Consider the following 21896-nt stretch of genomic DNA (forward strand, 5'->3'; position numbering starts at 1 on the left):
ATAAGCAATGTTGCAAATGTGGATTTAACTCATTATTTAGCTCTGATATATCTATGTCTTCATCTTGTATTATGGTTATTGCTTCTTTTATGGTAGTGAACATTGCAAATGTCCACATCTTTGAATCAATTTTTTTCATCTTACTTTATTTCTAGATTGTTGTTTAGAAACTACTAAACCTTTTCTAAGCTTTTTTACTGATTGGCAAGTAAAACAATCAGTGTGGTTTCCACTTAGTACAGAGACCAAGGGCAGTTGATTTTTTTCTTGAAAGCACATTGTTCATTGTACAATAACATTTTTTACATATTTTTGGAGGATGGACAATTTCCAAATCTGTCAATTCAACATGAAACAGCTTCTCTAATTTCACTTTAAGAATTTCTCCTATAAAATAATGCTTTTTACCAAGTAACTGTCCACAATCTCTGCAAATGAGTTTAATATTTTTGTTGTGAAGTTCCATTTTATTTAATATTAGACTATATAAAAAATTGTATATATATATATATATATATATATATATATATATATATATATATATATATATATATATATATATATATATATATATATATATATATATATATATATTATAAACAAATTTATTTTTTACAAATCCTTGTAATTCATCCATATTTGTCAACCAATTCCTATTTATTTATTCTCTTTTTGAGATCTCTTTCTCTATTTATCTTTATATATATATATATATATATATATATATATATATATATATATATATATATATATATATATATATATATATATATATATATATATATACATATATAAATATATATATATACATATATACATATATATATGTGTGTGTATATATATATGTATATATATATACACACACATCGGAAACGAGTACCGTAGCAACAGGTTACAAAAAGTTAACGATTAAGATTTTATTTTAACCCTGCAAAAAAAATTGAATCCTAATATAAATGCAAAAAAGATAAAAGTTTCATCTTGCTGAATAAATAAAAATTTTAAAATTTCTACGCTCAAAATTTTTTTTAAAAAGGTTTAAAGATTATAAACAAAAACAGTAAAAGTAGCTTTAGCTGAAAGTAGATTTTATTCACATTCAGTTGTCTTGTATTTTATTTAAAACATTTCTTAGTACAGCTGCAAGTTATTTTCACAATAATTTCATTTTAAAAAATAGTTAAAAGTCTATTTAATTATCTAAAATTAAACAAGTTACTCGTTGCCAATGATAAGTTTTTTAAAACGTTGCATCCGTAGCCATTATTAAAATTCTAAATTATTTTTAACTCTACTGCGCTTGCGTATAATAACTTTCCACTTATTTCTGAAGTCTAAACGACCGTGAAAGCTATAAAAAAATCCTTGGATTACTAAAAGACTCAAAAAATCTTCCAAAATAAAGCAGAAATTGTACATAAAATACTTAAAAACAAATCCCTCTTATAAATGAAAAAATATATAAAAGTTATATGCATTTGTTTCGAAAAGTTCGAAAAAATTTCAAAAAAAGTTATAATTCAAAACTTATACCGAAATTTAAAAACGACTTTAAGCGTACATGGAAAATTATAAAGGAAATAAATGGTAAACTTACGACATGTTCAAGCTCTTTTCCAAAAATGATTACAAACGAAATTGAAAACATAACTAAACGGGGCAAAACTGCGAACAAATTTTTTTGATTTATCTCCTGGTGAGTTTGAGAGAGCATTTAAATCTCTTAAGAAAAATAAATTAATTAGGGAGAGAGAAATAAATTGTAATATAATAATAAATTGCTATGAAATCTTAAAGGATATACTTTTTAAAGATTGAAAGCATTTTTAGATCAAGTAGTTTTACAGATTAATTGAAAGTTGCTATAGTTATTCCGATATTCAAAACAGAGACAAATCAATATTAGTAACTACCGTTCTATTTCCATCCTTTCGATATTCTCAAAAATTTTAGAAAGAATAATTTATAATAGAACATATAAATATCTTGATTACAATAAAATGTTTTTCAGTAATCAGTTTGGTTTTAAAGATAGTTCAACGGAAAACGCAATTATTCAACTTGTATGGAAAATCTCAATACGTTGCGTACAATTATGGAACGCATTGATTTTATTGGCTTTAAATTCATAAGTAAACTATTAAAAAAAAATTTTAAGCATCAAAATCTTATCTGGTATGCAGTTTTAGTTGAAGTTTGTTCAATTTATCGAAAAAAAAGAAAGGTTTCTTAACTTCAGTCTTTCCGACAGAGACAACAAGTTGCTATGAACTAAAAGCTTTCAAAGCTAAAGTATTCCCTTATTCATTTGTGCTCAAGCCTTTAATAGAACCGGGCAGAACTTTTTCTTGCGCTGTAGGGGATATTGATCTTACAATGGCCGTCAAATTCTTTTGTCTTTCTAACTTCGTACAGGGATGTGGAATTCCTTGTGATTCTTGAACATAGCAATCTGGACAATAAGTTTTTTTCCAGGATTATTTGAAAGGTCTTCGGCTCCTTTATAAACAGGTTTTCCCAAAACACATTCAACCATAGGGGCCAATATTTTTTTAATTTTTTATTTGCGCCATTCACATTTTCTGCCTCTGATAACTCTGGTATTTAGGTCTAAATTTCATAGCGTATGTTTAGTAACTATTGTTTCCATAATAACGTAACTATATTTTAACTAAAGTACATTATATATAAAAATGTATATTTTAGCTTCATAACACGGTCGCATAATGAAGTAAGGGTCAGTCCCTGCAAGCTTTTTACTACATTTTGAGCAAAGCATGGTAAGAAGGTCTAAGTTATAAGTTAAATAAACTTTCTAGATTATTGTTTTGATAAGATTTTAATAGTCTTTTTACTTTTTATTTAGATTTATATGTTTTTTCGTCATTATTTATAGGCCTATTTAAACGCAAAGATTTAAATCTTTGCGTTTCCTGAAGCAGCAAATGCAAAACATATTACCAAAATCAACGTGTTCTTTCGCATAGTTGGGCATTTTAAATGGCTTCAAATAAAAACTTTTGATGTGCATTTATAATATTGGCATGATATATCGTCCCCCATTAATTAAATTTCAATTTAATCACCAAAAGCATGTTTTCTGTTCAAAATTCAACGCGTGTAAGGAGTTATTAATTTAATTATTAACAATGTTAATGTTTGAAATAGTAATTGTAATAACTAAATTCTAATAATAGTAATAACTGAAATCGCAATAGTAGTAATTAATTAATAAAGTTATTAGTTCAGTTTATAATTTCACTTTTGAAACTCGAAATAAATGCTTGCGGGCATGTTTTTTTAATGCAATTTTGTGGTGTTAGAGAAGATCTCCAATCCCAAACCATCCCAACCCTTCTAGTTTAAAATTTACGACCATTCAAAGTTATTTCAGGGGGTAAATTTGTGGGATTTAAACTTCTTATGGTCATAAACCTTTAACGAAAATTTTTTGATGAAACTTTAAATCTGTCGATAAATTTTGGTCTAATTTATGATAGAACTTAAAAAAAATATATATTATCGTAGAAGACGTAGTTCTAGGAAGGGGGCAATTAGGGGTTGAGACGGGGTTGGGTTTGCTCAATTACCTAAGCTTTTTGCTAGTCATCCTCATTTGATACCAGTATTAACATACTAAAAATTTGAATATGCCACATAGCTCTTATTTACCTATCTTGAACAACAAAATTACTAGGCACTCGCCTAAAATACGTGATTTCTCCCTAGGCCCCTGGTGAAAAAAGTTGTTTTTTACATTTTTGAAATAAGGAAGAGTCTTCTGATAATAAACAAAAATTCTGGCGATGTGTTGCAAGGTCTCAGAGCATGTTTCTGCGCACCGTGTATTGCTTTTAATATCTAAAACTTTCAATAAAATTTGGCATATTGATCTTCTCTATCAAAGGTCAACACTCTTTTTTAATTCAAGTAACTCCTGGGGTACGACAAGCTATTATCATGGGTCTTGTTTTGTTTCTTTACCTTGAACTTTTCAAGTCTTTTGTCAATTGTTTCCTTGCTCTTTGCATTTTGTTTTCTAGAAACTCCCAAGTTATTAGTGATTGCTTGCAGCCTTGTTGGAAATAAATGAGATTTAAAAACAAAAAAAATGAAGCGAAGTTATGAAAAAATTTCAAAAATGATTATTTTAATCATTATACTAGTTTTTAACTTGATAATATTAGGGGCTCGTTAAATGTTCAAGGATCTTGGGGGACTCCTAAAAATATTTTTATTTAAAATTTTTTTAGATCCAGTGTTATTTAAACACATTTAGGCTAGTGGAGCTCACATTTTAAATAATGTGTATAATTTGAACCACTTTAACCGATAATTTTCCATTCAACTCTTGCTACTTTACTGAAGTCGAGAATCTGATTAATTAAAAAAGAATTTGATTTTTCACACTTTTAAGTAGTTTACTTAAAACAACATTTATAATATTTATGCCAGTTGCATAAAATTCAAAAGAAAATAGATCAACACATGTACAAAGAATACTAGAAAACAGAAATTCTAAGACAACAATCCCAAACACACCAGTGTGGTTTAACGCAAACAAGATTGATATTTTGGCTCACAAAGTCAACAGATCTAATTCCGATAAAAAAATTTGTGGGAAGTTGACAGAAACGTGAATTGAGCAAAAAGAAAAATAATTTTGTACAGGGGGTGCTATTTAAATTGCCCCCTCATTCCATACCTATAAATCATTTATATGATTATACTTTTTTTAAACTAAGTTACTTTCTTTTCTTACTCAATAATGTTAACTTCTAAAAAAATATTTTATTAGGCTAAAAAAGTTTAGATCTCTAAAACTCAGATCTGTGTAAAATATATCATTACGTATTGAACATCAATCTGTTATTTGTTTTTTCACCACTGTATTTATATGTATGTATGCGTGTGTATATATATATATATACAGTGGCGGCCGGTGACAATAAACTTTGGTGGGGCCAGCAAATATTAACCAAAAAATATCGCAACGACTCGCTGTCAGCGTAACTGATACTTAGGTGTTTGTTAGGAATTCTTTGGTCGCTAGCGTTTTTTGATTGGTTGAGAGAGTTAAGCGCTAGCATACTCCCAAAATAAAGCATAAGTATTTAATGGCATTGAATCTTTTAAACCTACGTAAAAAGCAGCAAAAACTGACTGAAAACTGCCCTGATAGTGGTGCATTATGATTTGAACAGATTTCTTTTTTAGATTTTTTTTTAATTTTAACTTTATGGTAAAAACTAGTTAGTTTAAAGTAAGTCATAAATATAAAAAATTACGATTAACACTATAATTTTCATAAAGGTATAACATATTTTGAAATAAAGAATGATGTTAAAAACAATGATTTAAGTATATTATTTATACAAATATTCTGCTCTTTTCTGTTTCATAAGAGAAAACATTTCGATTACTTTTTAATTAAACTGATCAATAACCTGTAAATAATCTTTATGTATTGATAGCACAGCTAATGCATTCAATCGATTTTGACCTGTGGAATTTCTCAAAAGTGTCTTAACTCTTTTTAAAGTACTAAAACACCGTTCAGCATCGGCTGTAGACACAGCCGATGCTGAACGGTGTGACTAAAACAATCTCTATCAACTTTGATACTTCAGAAAATGTTTCAATCAAGTTATTTTCATGCATAAATTGGGATAGGGCATTAATGGTGCCGATATCACTAAAAGCAGCATTTTCATACGAAACAGTTAATTCGGACATCAACTTAACTTCACTCAGCATTGGATAGTTTGTTAGAATATTTTTTATGATTCCGAGGAAAATGTTGTCTATTAAATTTGAAATTTTTGGGATCCAAAATTGAAAATGATTTAAATATTTCAATGCTTCTAAACCTCGTTAATTTCGTAAATAATTTTATCACAAGCATCTTTAGCATCTTCTATTAGTAGTTCGATTGATGTGTTTCGTTTCATTCGGTTTTCATGCATTTCTTCGCAATTGTTAAGAATCGATCCATTATTATCGAAACATTATTAGTGATGCTATTTCGCACAAAATTTATAGAAAACTCAAATTTTTCAAAAGCCTCCTTGATTGTTATAGTGTTGCTGTTACTTGATTGCAATATATTGTAAAGTACATCAACATGTTTTAAAATTGAATAAAAAATAGGTAAAAAAAAAGTTGAACTCTAAGTCTTCCAAACATTTTTTGAACTCAACAGATTGCCACACGCTTGTATCATCCCATCCTTCATCGTTTATAATTTTATTAAAACATTTCCCAATCTTTGTTTTGCTTTCTTTTATGCAAGTAACTATTTTTGAACGGAAATTCCATCGTGTTTCGCAAACTCTTGGTACCTGTTTAAAAGTAATTTCGCGAAGTAAATCATTTCGTTTTGGCGAGGATGTAAAGAACACGCCAAATCCACTTAAAGAAGAAAAAAATGTTCTTACTCGCTTATTCGACGAACAAACTTTTTTCAAAACTAAATTCAATTGGTGTGCATAGCAGTGAACATAATGGGCATTTGGGTAAACTTCTTTCATTAGACTTTGGACTTCATTCCTTGATCCGCTCATAACTGCTGCACCATCATAAGCCTGTGCAATTAATTTTTCCTTCAGACCGAAACAATTTAATTCTTCTTTTAATACATTTGTAAGACCCATAGCAGTTCTATCCTGAATATCAATAAATGCTATAAATCTTTCAACTGGTTGATAACCTTTTAAATAACGCAAAATAATGACGAACTGAGAACGACAAGATACATCAGTTGTTTCATCTGCTTGCAAGGAAACAAATCTTGCTTTATCAATCTCACGTTTAATTTTTCTATGTATACTTTATACATACATTCTAGAATGTCATTTTGGTTTGTTTTCGAAGTATTTTTTGTTATTTTTGAATCTTTAAGATGATCGCTTAACACACTATCCAATGTAGCTGTGTATGAAACCATATCTAAAAATACCCCTCGATTGAGTCAATAGTTTTGTCATGTCCTCTAAAGGGCAATTCGTGTACACCACAAAATTTTATACAATCTATAACCCTCGATAATGTATCTGTTTTTGTCAACTAATTCATTATGTTTTTTTATGCTAAGAATGTATCCAGCATCAATTGTCGATAAAATGTTTGTCTTTCCGAGCATTTGAAACTGCAACGAACTACTTATATGTGTTTTACTGGATTCGTGTTTTTGTATTCGCTCAGAAAGATTGTTTTGTATCTTTACAGCCATTTTCTGCCCACAAGCTCTCGCCACCAAACAAAACACAATAAAAACAAAACAACGAATTTTTTTATCACTTACACTTAACCATGATTTTTTTCAAACCATGTTACACAAAATGTTCGCGTTTTTTACCATCAATTTGAGTTATACGAACACCTTTTGGTTGGTATGCCCCAAGATTTTTAATTTCTAGTTTTCCTTGAAGTTGGGCCTTCAAGAAAAACTAGAAACGTTTGCCAATAAACTATCAATTTTGTTCATGTTAAATTATCTTATTAATGAACCTAAATTATTGTAATAAGATAACTTTAAAATATATTGTAACTAGAATATGATTTTGGCATGATAAAAATTTTTATCAACAGTAGTTCAGTCAAGAAGGACTCTTAATCTTAATTAATAATCGATAAAATAATAAAGAATGTAACATTACATATACATTTAACTCTCTGATGAAAAGGTCAACAAAAGAAACAAAAGATACTTTTACAACAAAAAATTGTTTAAAGAATCTTTTCATAATACAACACATATTTTAGTTAATTAAATCCATAATTCTTAAATACAACATTTACAATGTCAGTCATAAATAATAGTAAACTTCTTAAGATTATTTACATTGTCTTTACATGTTTTAACAATTTTATGTAATTAAAGATAAAAACTAAATATCTGTTTGTAAGCATACATAAATATTTATATAGTTTTAGTTCTTTGACTTTAGCTTTATTCCCCCACAAAAAAAAAAACATTTCAATAAAATACTCTGATTTTTTTATTTCGATGGCAATGGTAAATGTCCAACATTTTAAAATAATCTAAACTTTGTATATTTTTTTAATTAGTGCCTTTTTGGAAGTAGCAATTATTGAAGCTGTATTATGAAATGTAACAGTACCACCAGTGGTAGAGTTTTAATGATTGACAAAAAATGTTCTTTAAATCTTCTGTTGTTTGTACCTTTGTTGTATCGAACTAATAATAATATTGACTAATTTTAATCTTTACTTGAAAATCCAGTCTTTAAAACTTGTGTTTAATGCTTATTATTATGGTTGATATTGGCTCTGGTTCAGCGTCAATCCAATTGACAACTCAAAAGATAGAATGACTAAACTGCCACCAAATAATGTAAACAATTTTCAATGGCTGATTCATTATGCCACAAAATATGATACATAAGCTATTTGGAAAAAATAAACTTTAGCAATCCCTCATTGAGAAAAGAACAAGAATTTCAAAATTGCAGTAGCTCTTATTATATTTGTAGAAATGACTAAGCTTTCTCGTGTCACAACATATAAACTTGCCAAACAATACACAAATCAAGATCATCATTAATATGGCTGAGCCACAATTTTTTTCTCTGTAAAAAAAAATAAGCTTTAAAATTTTAAAAAATAAATAAAACAATATATGCCTGAAAAATGTATTTCACTAGCAAATATTATAAAATGTACAAGATTGTTCATTATAAAAGAAATGCAGAACTTTTTTATGATATTTTAAAATCAATTTTCCAAACTATAAAATTTCCAAACTTTTTTATAAAATTTCTTACATTGTTTTAAGTATTATATTTTTTGCCATGTTCTTATTCCTGTTAATTTATAATCTTAATAACTACTTGGTAAATTTTTTATTTACATATCCAGTTTAAGAAACTAATACTAACACTGTTAATATTGCAATATAAACACTGCTAATATTCACAGTGAAATTCCAATATTAACAAATGTATAATGTTTACATTATTTTTACTAATAAATGTTTACATTTAATGTTATAAAGTTTCCTAATATTACTGTACCTTATTGAGTCAACAAAACTTCTAAACTAAATTCTTCACTCTTAAAATCGAGAATTAAAAATGGTGTATGAAGTTTTTAAAATTCGTGATGTTTTTTATGGTTCTTTTCTTTTCGGGCGAGTTCAATGAGGCCCTGCGGTGCGTTTTTTCGTTCTATCTGAAAGCACAATAAATTCTGCGCGCGCATCAAAAATAATATTACTACAAACAAAATAAATAGGGCCAGTAATAATCGGCCCAGCTGTTATTGGCAATGAATTAAAACAACGCTACAATACTTTGAATTAATTGCAAATAAACGTATTACTTATAAATTGAAATAGTTTAAAATTAGAACTAACTTTAGAACTATTTATTTTTATAAAATTTGTCTGCAAATAGTTTAGGCTGATAATTGCATATTTGCATATATAAAAATACATATTAACATTATCAAATATTTTATCTTAAATAAATATAGGTGGGGCCGGGCCCCTATGGCCCCTATTGACGAGCCGCCACTGTATATATATATATATATATATATATATATATATATATATATATATATATATATATATATATATATATATATATATATATATTATTACATATTTTTAACTATTATTGCTATGAGCTTACCGTTATTTCAGCGGTTACAATCGATGTATAAATTTAATTTGATGTTTAATAAACATCACGTTGTTTTTCACGTTATACAAGGGGTAGTTTTGATTATATCAGGTAACCAAAAAAGTTCGTGCGGTTTTTCCGTATATAATAAAAACACACAAAACGACAAAAGTAAGTACATTTATTCATCAAAATAGTCACCATTAGCATCTAAAACCTTTTCCCAACGTAAAACAAGCTTATTTATTCCACTTCTAAAAAATTCTTGGTCCTTTGAGTCTATAAAAGCTTTCAACTCCATTTCAACCGCGTCCTGGTCTCGGAACTGCTTTCCTTTTAAATGATTTCCCAGGGAAAGGAAAAAATGGAAATCAGTAGGGGAGAGGTCTGGCGAGTATGGTGGATGAGGCAAACTCTCCCAACCAAGGCTTTGGAGCTTGTCCTGAGTCACGCGAGCGGTGTGCGGTCTCGCGTTGTCGTGGAGAAGCAGAACTCTTCTCCTGTGCACCAGTGCAGGCTGCTTTACAAGCAACAGGTCGTGAACTCGTTGCAGCTGTGCTGAGTAGACCAGTCCAGTAATGGTTTGGCCTGTTGGGAGCAGCTCGTAATGCACCACACCAGCTGTAGTCCACCAAATGCAGAGCAAAACCTTCTGCTCGTGGAGATTGGGCTTGGGTGTCTTTGGGATGGGGTCATCGGGGGACAACCAATGGTAGCAACGCTTGGTATTGTTGTACACAATCCATTTTTCGTCGCATGTCAATAAACGATCAAGAAAAGGCTCAACATTGTGGCGTGATAAGAGTGATGTGCAGATCGTAAGCCGTTGCTTCTTGTTGTCGATCGACAATTTGTGCGGAACCCACCGACTCAGCTTCCACGCTTTCCCAATCGCATGCAGATGCAGGCGGATGGTTTCAACACTCACAGCAAACCTCAGTGCAAGTTCTTGGCAAGTTTGGCTGGAGTCAGACTCGACAGCGTCCTTCAGTTCATCCTCATCAACCAACAATGGGCGTCCAGAACGCGGCAGGTCTTCGATGGACTCATCTCCCGAAGAGAATCGCTGAAACCACTTCTGTGCTGTGCGTTCACTTACTGTACCTTCTCCAAATGCTGTGCAGATGTTTTTGGCCGCTTGTGTTGCATTCCTTCCAAGTTTGAACTCGTAAAGTAAGCAAGATCGAATAATCGTTGGTCGGGTTGCCATCCTTTCTTTACACAAAACCTTTCCTGTAAGCTCGTTACAAGCCTACACTATATATGCAGCAACTGCGCGTGGCACACGCGTTCTATTACGCAACAAAGCTACTTGCCTTGTGCGATGTGGGTGTTGTAAAAAATGCTAAAAATAATTCAATTACCAAAAACCGCACGAACTTTTTTGGTTACCTAATATAACTAACTGATAATTGTTTGCACTTGTCACAAACGTAACAAACTTAAAAATTTTTAAGGTTTTCACATTTATTTATTTAGTAGATTAAATTACTTTTTATATTTTATTACAATTTTCATTATCTTTCTCATTGGTATCATTTAGATACCAACAGATTTCAAATATTTTTACAGCATTGTTCAAATTATCGTTCATAACATCTTCTTTAAAAAAATTTTCTTAATATGATTTTAAATTTCTAATTTTCGTGTACGCACGTTATAGAATACTTTTCATCACTTTAACACTAAACTATCCAATATCTTAAATATAAATTAATATAAAATTTTCTACAATCACAATTTTTAATAACCAACTTTCCTCAACGGTTCTATGCGTTATTCTAAGCAATAAAGAAACAGGACAAGCAAATAGTTTTAAAGCAAAACAATTGCATTAATTAATATTAATTAAGCAAAGTAAATACAAATTCAATTATTTATTACAGCAAATATTTAATTAATAAAACGAAACAAATTTTTGATTAATACTTTACCCATTTGTGTAGACACAAAAAATTTAAAATTTACACACACAAACACACATATACACGTACGCACATACACACACGCGCGCGCAACTACAAATATAATAACACAAAAATCTAAAAGCTTTGTCCTACTATAAAGTAGGACACAGCTTTTAGATTTTTTTTTTATTCAAATAAAATAAACATTTGTTTAAACAACTTCATTCATTTCTTTTTGCTTTTGGATTCTTTCTAATACAGCGAGTTCTTTTTTTTCTTTGTTTTGATTTCTTAGTTCATACTCAAGCCTTAAAACAAAATATACATAATTAAATGTAATGTATTTTAAACTAACTTTTTAACTATTTAAACTTGATGATAAATTTTAATGGTTTTACTAATTTTTTGTAGAAATTTTGTAAGAATTATAAAAATAATACTAAATAATGTATATAAAAATCAATATACTTGTGTGCAATTATCCTTTGAACAATATCGGATGTAGTCAATGGATTTCCACTATCAACAGTTTGAAATATACCTATTTGCTTTGGGTAAGCATATGGATCACTTCCATCAGCATCATTCATAATTAATGTTGATCCATGTACTACCACATCAACCTTATGGTGAGAAAAATTAGTCATTATTGCAAATGTAAAATGAATACACAGTTATCAGGTTTTATTTGCTAAACAAAGATAAAATAATCAGTAACGTAGTAATAAGTTAAAAAAAGAACATTAATAAACAATAACGCGATATCAAAAAAAATAAGTATTAAATAATAAAAGGTATGGTTTTTAATTGAAGCTGTGGAAAGTTTTTTTTTTTTTTTCAGTTTTTAGTTTAATCATGGCAAACAATTTAAAACAATCTTTAAAACGAGTTTAAAATTTAAAACGAGTTTTTCTATATTTTTTGTTTTTTCATCAACATAAAAGCTTAAAAAGATTTATGAATTATAAAGTAGTAATAAAGAACAAAATTTTTTAAATAAACTGAAAATTATGCAAAAGTTTAAAGTTGGCTTCAAAATTATGCAAAAGTTTAAAGTTGGCTTGAAAGACAAGTAACATTTATTTGTATATATGTAATTGAGTAAAAATATTTCAAAATACAATTAAAAAAATCTGCACCCTACATCACCAAATTTGCTGAAATTTGGCACAAATGTTTAGAGACATAAGATAGAAAAGTCGAAAAAAAAATTTTCATAAAATTCCTACCTATTTAGGATTTACAGTAACTTGGAGATTGATTAATTTTAACTGAAAATGAGAGGGGGAAAATTTACTATTATCCTTAAAAAGTGCTTGGAGTAATGCTGCGATGCTGAAATTTAATCGGAGTTTAAAACCTGCTGAACTGAAAATTTTAGTCTTGAAAGTTTTTCAGCATTTTACCTCCTCAGCTTCCATTCAAAATTGAACTTCAAGTTGCTGTAAATATTAAAGGGATAGGAATAAAAATGCACAGATTTTTTCTAACTTATATTTTTAAAAATTTGTGCCAAATTTCAGTGAATATGGTGATGTATACATGGTGCAAAACCCTCTTTTTAAAATTTTCACCTAATTGCTCACATATTAAAGACTCATGTGTCATAAATGCTTATAAAATCCCAGAAAATGTATAGATAGATCTACATAGTACATAAGAATGTAGCCTAAATGTGAAAAATTAGATTAGAATTCAGGTGAAAAAGAAAACCTCAAGGAGAAATGTCCCTGATCAAGGTTTTATGTCATTTTGTAAAAGTCATCCAATAGTGTAAGACACACACATGCATAGAAAGGTTAATCAAAATATCCATTAGTTTGTTGATATTAGGCATTGTTGTGTGCAGTGTGTGCAATCGTATCCTTTGGTTTGGAGTTTGTAAAGGTATGCATGACAGGGAATATGATCAACAACTCATTATTGTCATTGACAATATGCCAGTGCATCCATTTAATTTTGATGTTTTGAATGCCTCTGTATAGCTATATGGTATAGCTAAGTAGAGAAAGTCTGGATAGTTTTTAGGAGATTTTTCATATCACCAGAACTGATAACCTGTAATGAAGTGAAATCAACTATTTAGAGGGTGCAGTTTAACAAGGGTGCAGATCTATATTGGTTGAGATGTTAAAAGCTTTAGGATATGCAGGCATTCAGTGGAGGTCAGATCTTTGCAATTTTTTTATGTTTATTGATATTAGTTTCTTAAGATAATGATTGATAATGGAAAAAAAAGATTACAATAAAATGTTGACATCTCATGTGATGTTGAAAATCTCAGTCAAGAAATCTAAATTAAACAAATTGTATTAAATTTTAATTAAAAATAATATACAATGTTTAGATTAAATAACTTAAGAAAATATAAAATGTTTTAATAGAAACATTACAAAATTGCCTTTAACACAATAATAAAAATGGTCAGCAATTTTTTCATAACATATGTTAACTAAAAATTGGCACAACTGTTTTTTTTTAATAAAAAAAAATTCAAAAAAGTCCATAACAACATACTTTTGTTGGCCATTAAAGCTAATTTTTGTATAACCTTGAAATCCATTTTTCTTAGGCAATACCTCAGGTATAATGTTGACCTAGTTGGTCAACATTATTATAAAAGTTAGTCTACATCATCAGCAGTAGCCATCAATGGATATTAATTTTTTGAAGTATTACTTAGAGGCATTCAATTAATTAGAGGCATTCTTTTTTGTCTCTTAGGTGACAACCAATGTCAACAACCAATGTCAACAACTATTTCCTTTTGTCTCTCAAGTGGTTTTCCTGATTTTGAGGATTGATTATGCCTTTAAACAGTCATTTGGACCACCTTTTATCAATTTAGTGTTTCATTCAGGGCTATGGAGCCGAGGTCTGAAAATTGGCTCCGGCACCATTATAACTTTTGGCTCCAGCTTCGGAGCAACTCGGCAAAAAAAAAAAAATCAAAAATTTTTTAATGTTTTATAACAGTAACTTAAGTACTATTAATATTTTGTTAATCAAAATCTTGATTCATCCTTAAAAATAAAATATCTTTTGAACGTCCCATTTCTTCCATTATCCTACAGTCGTCCAAAAAATTTGTATTAAAAGTATTTTTATCAAAAAAATTAAAAAAAAGAAGTGACCAAAATTAATTTTGGTCACACTTCTCCTTTTTTCTTATTTATTAAGCTCATTTTCAAACTCATCCTCTTCTCCATCGGAATTAGGTTCACTCAAAACTGAAAGAAGTACTGTAGATATCATAGCAGTATTTCTTATTTCTTGACTATCTATTATATTCTTGATATCTCTTTTATAAATTTTTTCTGCTATTGTTTTTAATTCCAATAGTATTCTATATCAACATAAACTTCAGCTAGAAATATATCATTATCAAATGGTTTTTCTTCTTGTTTGTACATAGATTTTGAAATGTCTTCTGCAAATAGTCCTTGATTCTTTTCTAGGTCAGACTTCAATTTCAACCATTCCTTTAGGAACTCTCCTCGAGTAATGTCGATTCCTTGAAATTTAACTGCCACATGTGGCTTTTTTAAAAGATTGCAAAGATGACTAGATTTAACCCATATTTCAAGGACTATAAAGAATATGTGATCACCTGTAGCAAATTGCTCACACAGTGGATGCAAAAGCAATAATCTTTCAAATATCCGGAATGTAGAACCCCAGCGTGTTTCATTATCCAAAATTGAAACAACCTTGTATTGCTTTCTTGCTAAAAATATTGTATGTGAGTTTCTTAGTTTCTTTGCAACATAACTGACTTTTGTCAAAAGTTGGGCAATGTATGTTTTTTTTAAATCATACAAATAGCGAGCTGCTAAGTGTGAACAACACAGCGCATCGGCCTAATGTCAGTAGACAATTGTTGACACCATTCTGGGTTGATAAAGGCTAGATTTTCTTCCCAAGCTCCTTTTTTTTTTCTTCATTTATATCATGTTGTAAAAATTCCACTTGTTCTTAATAATGCAAAGCTTTATCTCAAAAATTTTCATCACCTGAATATTTGTTTAAAATTGTGAATGCTCTAATCATATTGGCTGCATTTTCTACACATACTATTTGATCATTGCTGATACCAAATCTATATAGAGTATCTTCCACCATTTTTTTGATAGCAACAGGGTTGTGCTGTCCTTGTGTATCTATCAGTGCCAAAGTTTTTAAATTTTTTTTGGCATAATAATATTGACTATTTATTTCCAAATAATTATTTTGGTGTCGAGTAGCTGCATCTATTTTCCCATAAATAAATTTCTGTAACAATATTTTCTTTATTTCAGCTTTCTTTTTTTCAGCAAATTCAATAACAAAACTGCGCACAGAATTGTGTCCAGTATTGAATCCAAGAGTTTTACCTAATTGGCATGTAACCAACTGAAATCCTTCATCTGCAAATGTTTTCAACAAAACTCCATTATTCACTACCATTTAAATAATTCCAATTTTAAAAGTTTTAGCACTAACTTGATTTATTGTTCAACTACTACTGATAACAAAAGAATCTAAAGTATTCAGTTTAGTTTTTTTAATATTGAAATCTTGTGAATGTGATAAAATGATTTTGAAGATTTTCTTTGGGCCATAAGGCTCATTTCAGATTCAACAATTTAATATACTGATAGATGTGATTTTTCCAAATGCCGTTTCATATTGTAAACTTTTGATTTTTTCATTTGCATGGCGCATGAAATCACTTAATCATTTATCTTTTCTGTAATCTTACATGTAACTTGTTTTGTAGTTTTATCAATTGGAAAATACTTATCTAGAAACCTCTCAGAATCGTTTGAGTTTGAAGCTATTTTTATAAAAAACTATGAAAAAAAAGTAAACGACAAATTTTAAAGATAAGAGAAATAATAAAAAAGATAGTATAAACAAAAATAAAATCAATAATATCATTAAAAAATGTTCAAAATCTTTTCCTAATTTTATTTGGAACTCACATGTTTGAATCTATTTTTGAAATGTTTCAACTAATTAAAAACGTTAAAACAAATCATGTGACTTAACACATATATAAAGTATTTTTTCGTTAAGGATCATCCATAAAGTATGTACATAAATGATCGTAAATAAAGTACATTCAAATGGGGGAGAGGGGTCAATTATGAAAGTAAGGAGACACTAAATTTTAAAAAATATCATAAAATACTAAGTAGGTAGGTTAAAAGGGTAGGCACTTTAAGGGAGGTGGAGGGTACCCAAAAAAGTGTAAAGCAAAATGCAGGGGGGTGGGGAAGGGGGAGAGAACCAATGTCAATGATTGGTTTGCGGTTGTCCATAAAAAGCTTATGCATTTTATGGACAACCGCAAACCAATCATTGACATTGTTTAGAAGTATTATTTTAAAGTAACTTATCATACTCTACAATAAGAATCACATGACATATTACACAAAATAATTGGATAAAAATTAAATTCTGAAAAAAAAAATTTTCTTTTTGTTTTTTTATAAACCATATGAAAAAATGCATTATTTAGAAATTATAAATATTTTAATGAGCGTAATTGTTTAAATTCTTTAAAAAAATCTCATTATATAAAATAAAAACTTTATGGAAATTTGATATTTTAAAATATCAAAAGGGTGGAGTTGGCTCCAGGCAGGAAATATTTTACCTCCAGCTCTTGCTCAGCTCCATGTAAAATCACCAGCTCCGGATAGCTCCGGCTCCAGAGCTGCTTCCAAGCCCTGGTTTAATTACAAATATTTTTATTTTTCAATATTCTCATAAAATTTGTACAAATTTGATTTTATATTTTAGGTTAGTTTTCTTTTATTTTTATCAATAAAAATAATTTCCTAAAGGATTATACTCAAACAATACATTCTCAAATATAATAACGTTTCAATTATATAAAGAAAATTTAATCAACAGATGTACTAATTAGTGCGCAGTGATTTTGTGCTAATTTTTATTTGACATATGTTTATTTATATGTTATTATGCTTCGTTGTTTGTGATATTGAAAATAAAAAATCATATACAAAAAAATTACTTTAAACTGTGTAATTAGCTCTTCTGTGACTTTATAAGGAGCTCCAATAATAACTTGATTAACATAACGACATGCAAGCACACTAAGCACCCGTTCATGCAAATTCATAATAGGATAGTTGCTTCCTTTATACCGATTTACTTCAGAATCAGTATGCAAACCAACAATAACATAATCACCTAATTCTTTAACTTTTTCTAGAAAGTCTAGCAACCCTACATGAAACAAGTCAAAAGCTCCTGCAGCATACACAATACGATCTCCTGGCATTGGATCCTTTCCATCAGAAAATTGAACAATCTTTTGAGAAGATGGTAAAAAATGAGAAACACCAGTATAAGGACTTTTTCCACTAGAGTCCGAAGATATTTTTTCAAGATCTTGAGGATTCATACTGTTGATTGGAATTCCATGATCAAAGTGAGTTTTTGTTAGCAACAACATGCGTCCTACAAGATTTGTAGTTGAAACACCCTCAGTACGTTTACATTCTTTATATCTGAAAATCAATCATAATAACCAATCATAATAAACCTGCTAAAATTTTATATTGATTTTTATCTCAACATCTAAATAAAATTTATATAAGAATGTTGCAATATTTGGTATGCCAAATCTATAAACTATATTCAACGATCAAAAGATCGTATTATAACTATTTATAATTTATGAAATAAAAACTGCATAGATCATTAACTGAAGAATTTATAATATACACAAAATAATAGTAAAAAAAGATTGTTTATAATTCTAGAGAAAAAATTTAAAATAAAGGTTGTTGTTCTTTATTTTATATTAATTTGTTTTATTTTTATCTTACATTAGCTAATCAAGTAACTCTTTCAAGTATTTATAGTACATTGATGCGTTTTTCAAATAAAAACATTTCTTCTCCAGATATATTTATAGTAACAAGTTATTTTTTATTTCTCACCGCCCAGCTGCTTTTACAATATGGTAAGTATCTTGTCCATCTGCAGTGCAAGTGATATCATCACCATGGACACAAAAGCTACATCCATACTTATCCAATGTCTCTAATGCCGTAATATAAGGTGCATCAGGAACAACTTCATCAACCCATTTAATTGCTCGAACCATTTTGTATCTAAAGTAACCAATTTAAAGCAACTATAAAATGTTATTAAAAAAAACACAATAAGCTCAACTAAAAGTAAAATAATGAATAGTGGACAGTCATGTTAACCTAATAATGAAATAAAAACTAGATGGCCATGTGTTTTAATGGGCATTCAAATAAAAAAACCTTTTTTTGTCTTTCTTTTTAACCTTTTGATTTAAAAATCTAATGAATTAAATTAATGAGTTTTTATAACTTATTTATAGTATATCAAAATTTTTAAATAACAATTTATTTAAAAATTTTGATATACTATATATCTTGCAGTTATATTTTACATCAGCAATTCATACAAAAGCTATAAAATGTTTAAATTACCATATTTATTGATTTTATATTTAATTCATATATAGCTTCTATAGGAACACCTCTATTGTAGATAATATATACTTCCTCTAAGCCATTTTTCACGTAAGTAATTAAATACTAAATTAAATAGGTAAACAACCTTTTTATAATCTACTAATGCTGAGCTTTTATTAATAACCAAAAATGAATTTTAAAAGTTTTGAATATGCAGTTTGCTATTGCCATACTTTTTATACTGAATTAAATGTTATATTTTTATAAAAAGCTTTATACATTTTTTAATGTAAAACTTTTATTTTTTAAATGCACAGCTTGCCATATATTAGTATCTAGAGTACTACTGTACTTGCCATATACTAGTATCTAGAGTAATAGTGTACAAGATGTTTGCAGTTTTAAATAACTAGTTACATGAGATTCAGAGCAAATATGGTCTGGCTGTGGCTTAACTATTCCCTACTTTTAAAAAAAAACACAAGAACTATAGTATAATATTTGGAAGCTTATAAAAGCAGTCAAACAAAAGTGTCAGCCATGTCAAAAAAAATACTATTTGTTTTACACATAAATATATGAAATCTTTTTGACGTTTTTCGAGACTTGGGCAAAGAATATTGGCAACCGCAGTTAGGTAAAACCGTCATGAGCGATAACTTAAATTTAGTGGCATAAAATGCATTTTCCGTGTATAATAGCAACTACAAACCTTTCTTCTTCATTAAAAACAGGAGGTCCTTTGTGCTTTCTAACTTCTTCATCAGAGTGTACACCAACTATTAAATAATCTCCCATAGATTTTGCCTGTCGAATTTGGTTTGCATGACCAAAATGTACTAAGTCATAACAACCGTCGCACCAAACCTTTTGTATTTTCTTCTCGTTGTCAATATTACTCATCTTTTAATGAAAAACAAATCCTTATTAAATCTTTAATTTAAAATTCAATTGCCAATTTCAGTGGACTCACACAATATGAGTGTAAGTTGATATTTTGTTATTTACATTTGCGTTAAAACATAACTTGGGATAAAGAAGGCACGAAGACAAAAAAACTTATGGGAGATCGGGAATCGCTCGTACGATGCTCTCACCTGTCATTTAAAATGTAAATCGCGTGGTTTCTTTTGAATTGTTGTCTGAACGCAAGAGTGATTTAAAAGGGCATGATTTAATTTCACTAAACATTGGTTCGTTAGGTGGTGGAAAGGCAAGAAAAAGTCTAATTCTTATTAAAGCTACAAGTTTTTGCTTAGATTCTATTAAAATAGTTCTATCAGTGTTAAAAAGCACCTTGCAATAATTTAAAAATTTATTTATCTCGCTTGCCCATACTAATACCTAATTATAATTTACACAAGACCAAAACAATTCACTAAGACTTTCATTTGCATTTTGGATCTCACCATGGATACACTTTAGCAATAACTCGTCATTTGGTAGGCTAGAAACCAAGGGCAGAAATTGCAATTTTTGGTCTTTGAAATAACTTTCAGACATGGAGCTAACTCCAAACAACTATATATATATATATATATATATATATATATATATATATATATATATATATATATATATATATATATATATATATATATATATATATATATATATATATATATATATATATATATATATATATATATATATATATATATATAACTTATGTCAAATAAAGATAATACATAAGTATAACTTATGTCAAAAAAAGATGTTTTGCAAAAAATTGCAATGATTGGAGCCTGAGAACAAAAAGCCCTAAAATATTGGCCCCTTGCCCCAAATGTGAGAGCAACAAGCTGATAAAATATTTTTTGTACTCAACTAGACTTATATTCGTCGATAATTTTTAAATTTCATAACATAATATTTCAGTCGTTGATAATGATCATAATTTTTAAAAGCTAAAATTCAGCGTTTAATAATTATGACCATATAAAGTTTGAACCCCACTCAATTTGAGGGGGTTACACACTTTATACGGTCAAAAATTTAAACGCTGATTATACTATGCGAAACTTTTAAATGCTGATTATACTATGAAACTTAAAATGTATTGATGAATATAAGTCTAATTGAAAATGATACAAAAAATATTTTATCATCTTGTTGCTCTCACTTTTGAGGCAGGAGGGGGCAAAATTTCGGGGTTTTTTGTTTCCAGGCTCTAATAATCGCAATGATTTTTTTTGAAAAGCATCTTTGTTTATTATAAGTATGAAAATATAAATGTTTAGAGTTTGCTCCATGCCTGGAAATTAGTTACCTCAAAGCAGAGCCTTAACCACAATTTTGATATAGGGGTGGGGTTTCGATTGAAAAAAAAAAAAGAAGGGGGGGGGGAGTTATGATCAAGAAAAAATTTGAAAATAATATAATAACTAAATCTTATAATAACTAAATAACTTAACTTATAATAACTAAATCAAACCTTTTTAGATTAGTTTTAATAATAGAATGCAGATAATAATTCAAAAAAAATGTTGATAATAACATTATTTGATTTAACAATCGAATTGTGATGTGTGAGAACCTCGCGGGTATTACAGTAAATACTTCATTTTTTGCAATAAAATGCATTATTGAGATTTTCAGATTTTAAGTTTATCTCAAGAAAATAAATACTATAGAAATAAAGTAATTCTATATATTTTACAATAGGTTTATTATAAAAAAAATATTAAAAAAAAAAAAATAAGGGGCCAGGGGGGTCTAGGCCCTGGGTCCCCTCCCTCCTCCCCGGCGGTTACGTCTCTGCCAAGACCAAAAACTACAACTTTCACCCTTGCTAGAAATATTAATTTTAATAGGTTACTAATCCGTATTGGTAAATGTATATGTTCTTTATACTTTGAAGTACTATGTAACTTCTC

At 28.8% G+C, this 21896-nt stretch overlaps 2 protein-coding genes across 2 annotated transcripts; both read right to left on the minus strand.

Annotated features, from left to right (window-relative positions):
- Positions 1–9828: 9828 nt before the first annotated feature.
- On the minus strand, positions 9829–10857 carry LOC136086216 (histone-lysine N-methyltransferase SETMAR-like). Its single transcript, XM_065808499.1, has one exon. The coding sequence runs from the start codon at positions 10855–10857 to the stop codon at positions 9829–9831; it is 1029 nt and encodes a 342-aa protein (XP_065664571.1).
- Positions 10858–11457: 600 nt separating this feature from the next.
- On the minus strand, positions 11458–20157 carry LOC100207019 (ethanolamine-phosphate cytidylyltransferase). Its single transcript, XM_065807505.1, has 5 exons — positions 19733–20157; positions 18511–18684; positions 17577–18075; positions 12023–12177; positions 11458–11862 (listed from the first exon to the last, which is right to left on the minus strand). The coding sequence occupies exons 1-5, from the start codon at positions 19921–19923 to the stop codon at positions 11766–11768; spliced, it is 1116 nt and encodes a 371-aa protein (XP_065663577.1). The 5' UTR covers positions 19924–20157; the 3' UTR covers positions 11458–11765.
- Between the last annotated feature and the right edge of the window lie 1739 nt (positions 20158–21896).

The sequence above is a fragment of the Hydra vulgaris genome, chromosome 10 (genome assembly GCF_038396675.1).
Source record: "Hydra vulgaris chromosome 10, alternate assembly HydraT2T_AEP".
Taxonomy (NCBI): domain Eukaryota; kingdom Metazoa; phylum Cnidaria; class Hydrozoa; order Anthoathecata; family Hydridae; genus Hydra; species Hydra vulgaris.

Bases quoted from the DNA above. Each gene is read 5' to 3' on its own strand.
- LOC136086216 (XM_065808499.1), bottom strand. From the start codon at position 10,857: ATGGCAACCCGACCAACGATTATTCGATCTTGCTTACTTTACGAGTTC.
- LOC100207019 (XM_065807505.1), bottom strand. From the start codon at position 19,923: ATGAGTAATATTGACAACGAGAAGAAAATACAAAAGGTTTGGTGCGAC. The intron at 18,076-18,510 runs GTGAGAAATAAA...ATTGATTTTCAG, and splicing joins ATTGTAAAAGCAGCTGGGCG to ATATAAAGAATGTAAACGTA. The intron at 11,863-12,022 runs GTATATTGATTT...TTTTGTTTTAAG, and splicing joins CAAAGGATAATTGCACACAA to GCTTGAGTATGAACTAAGAA.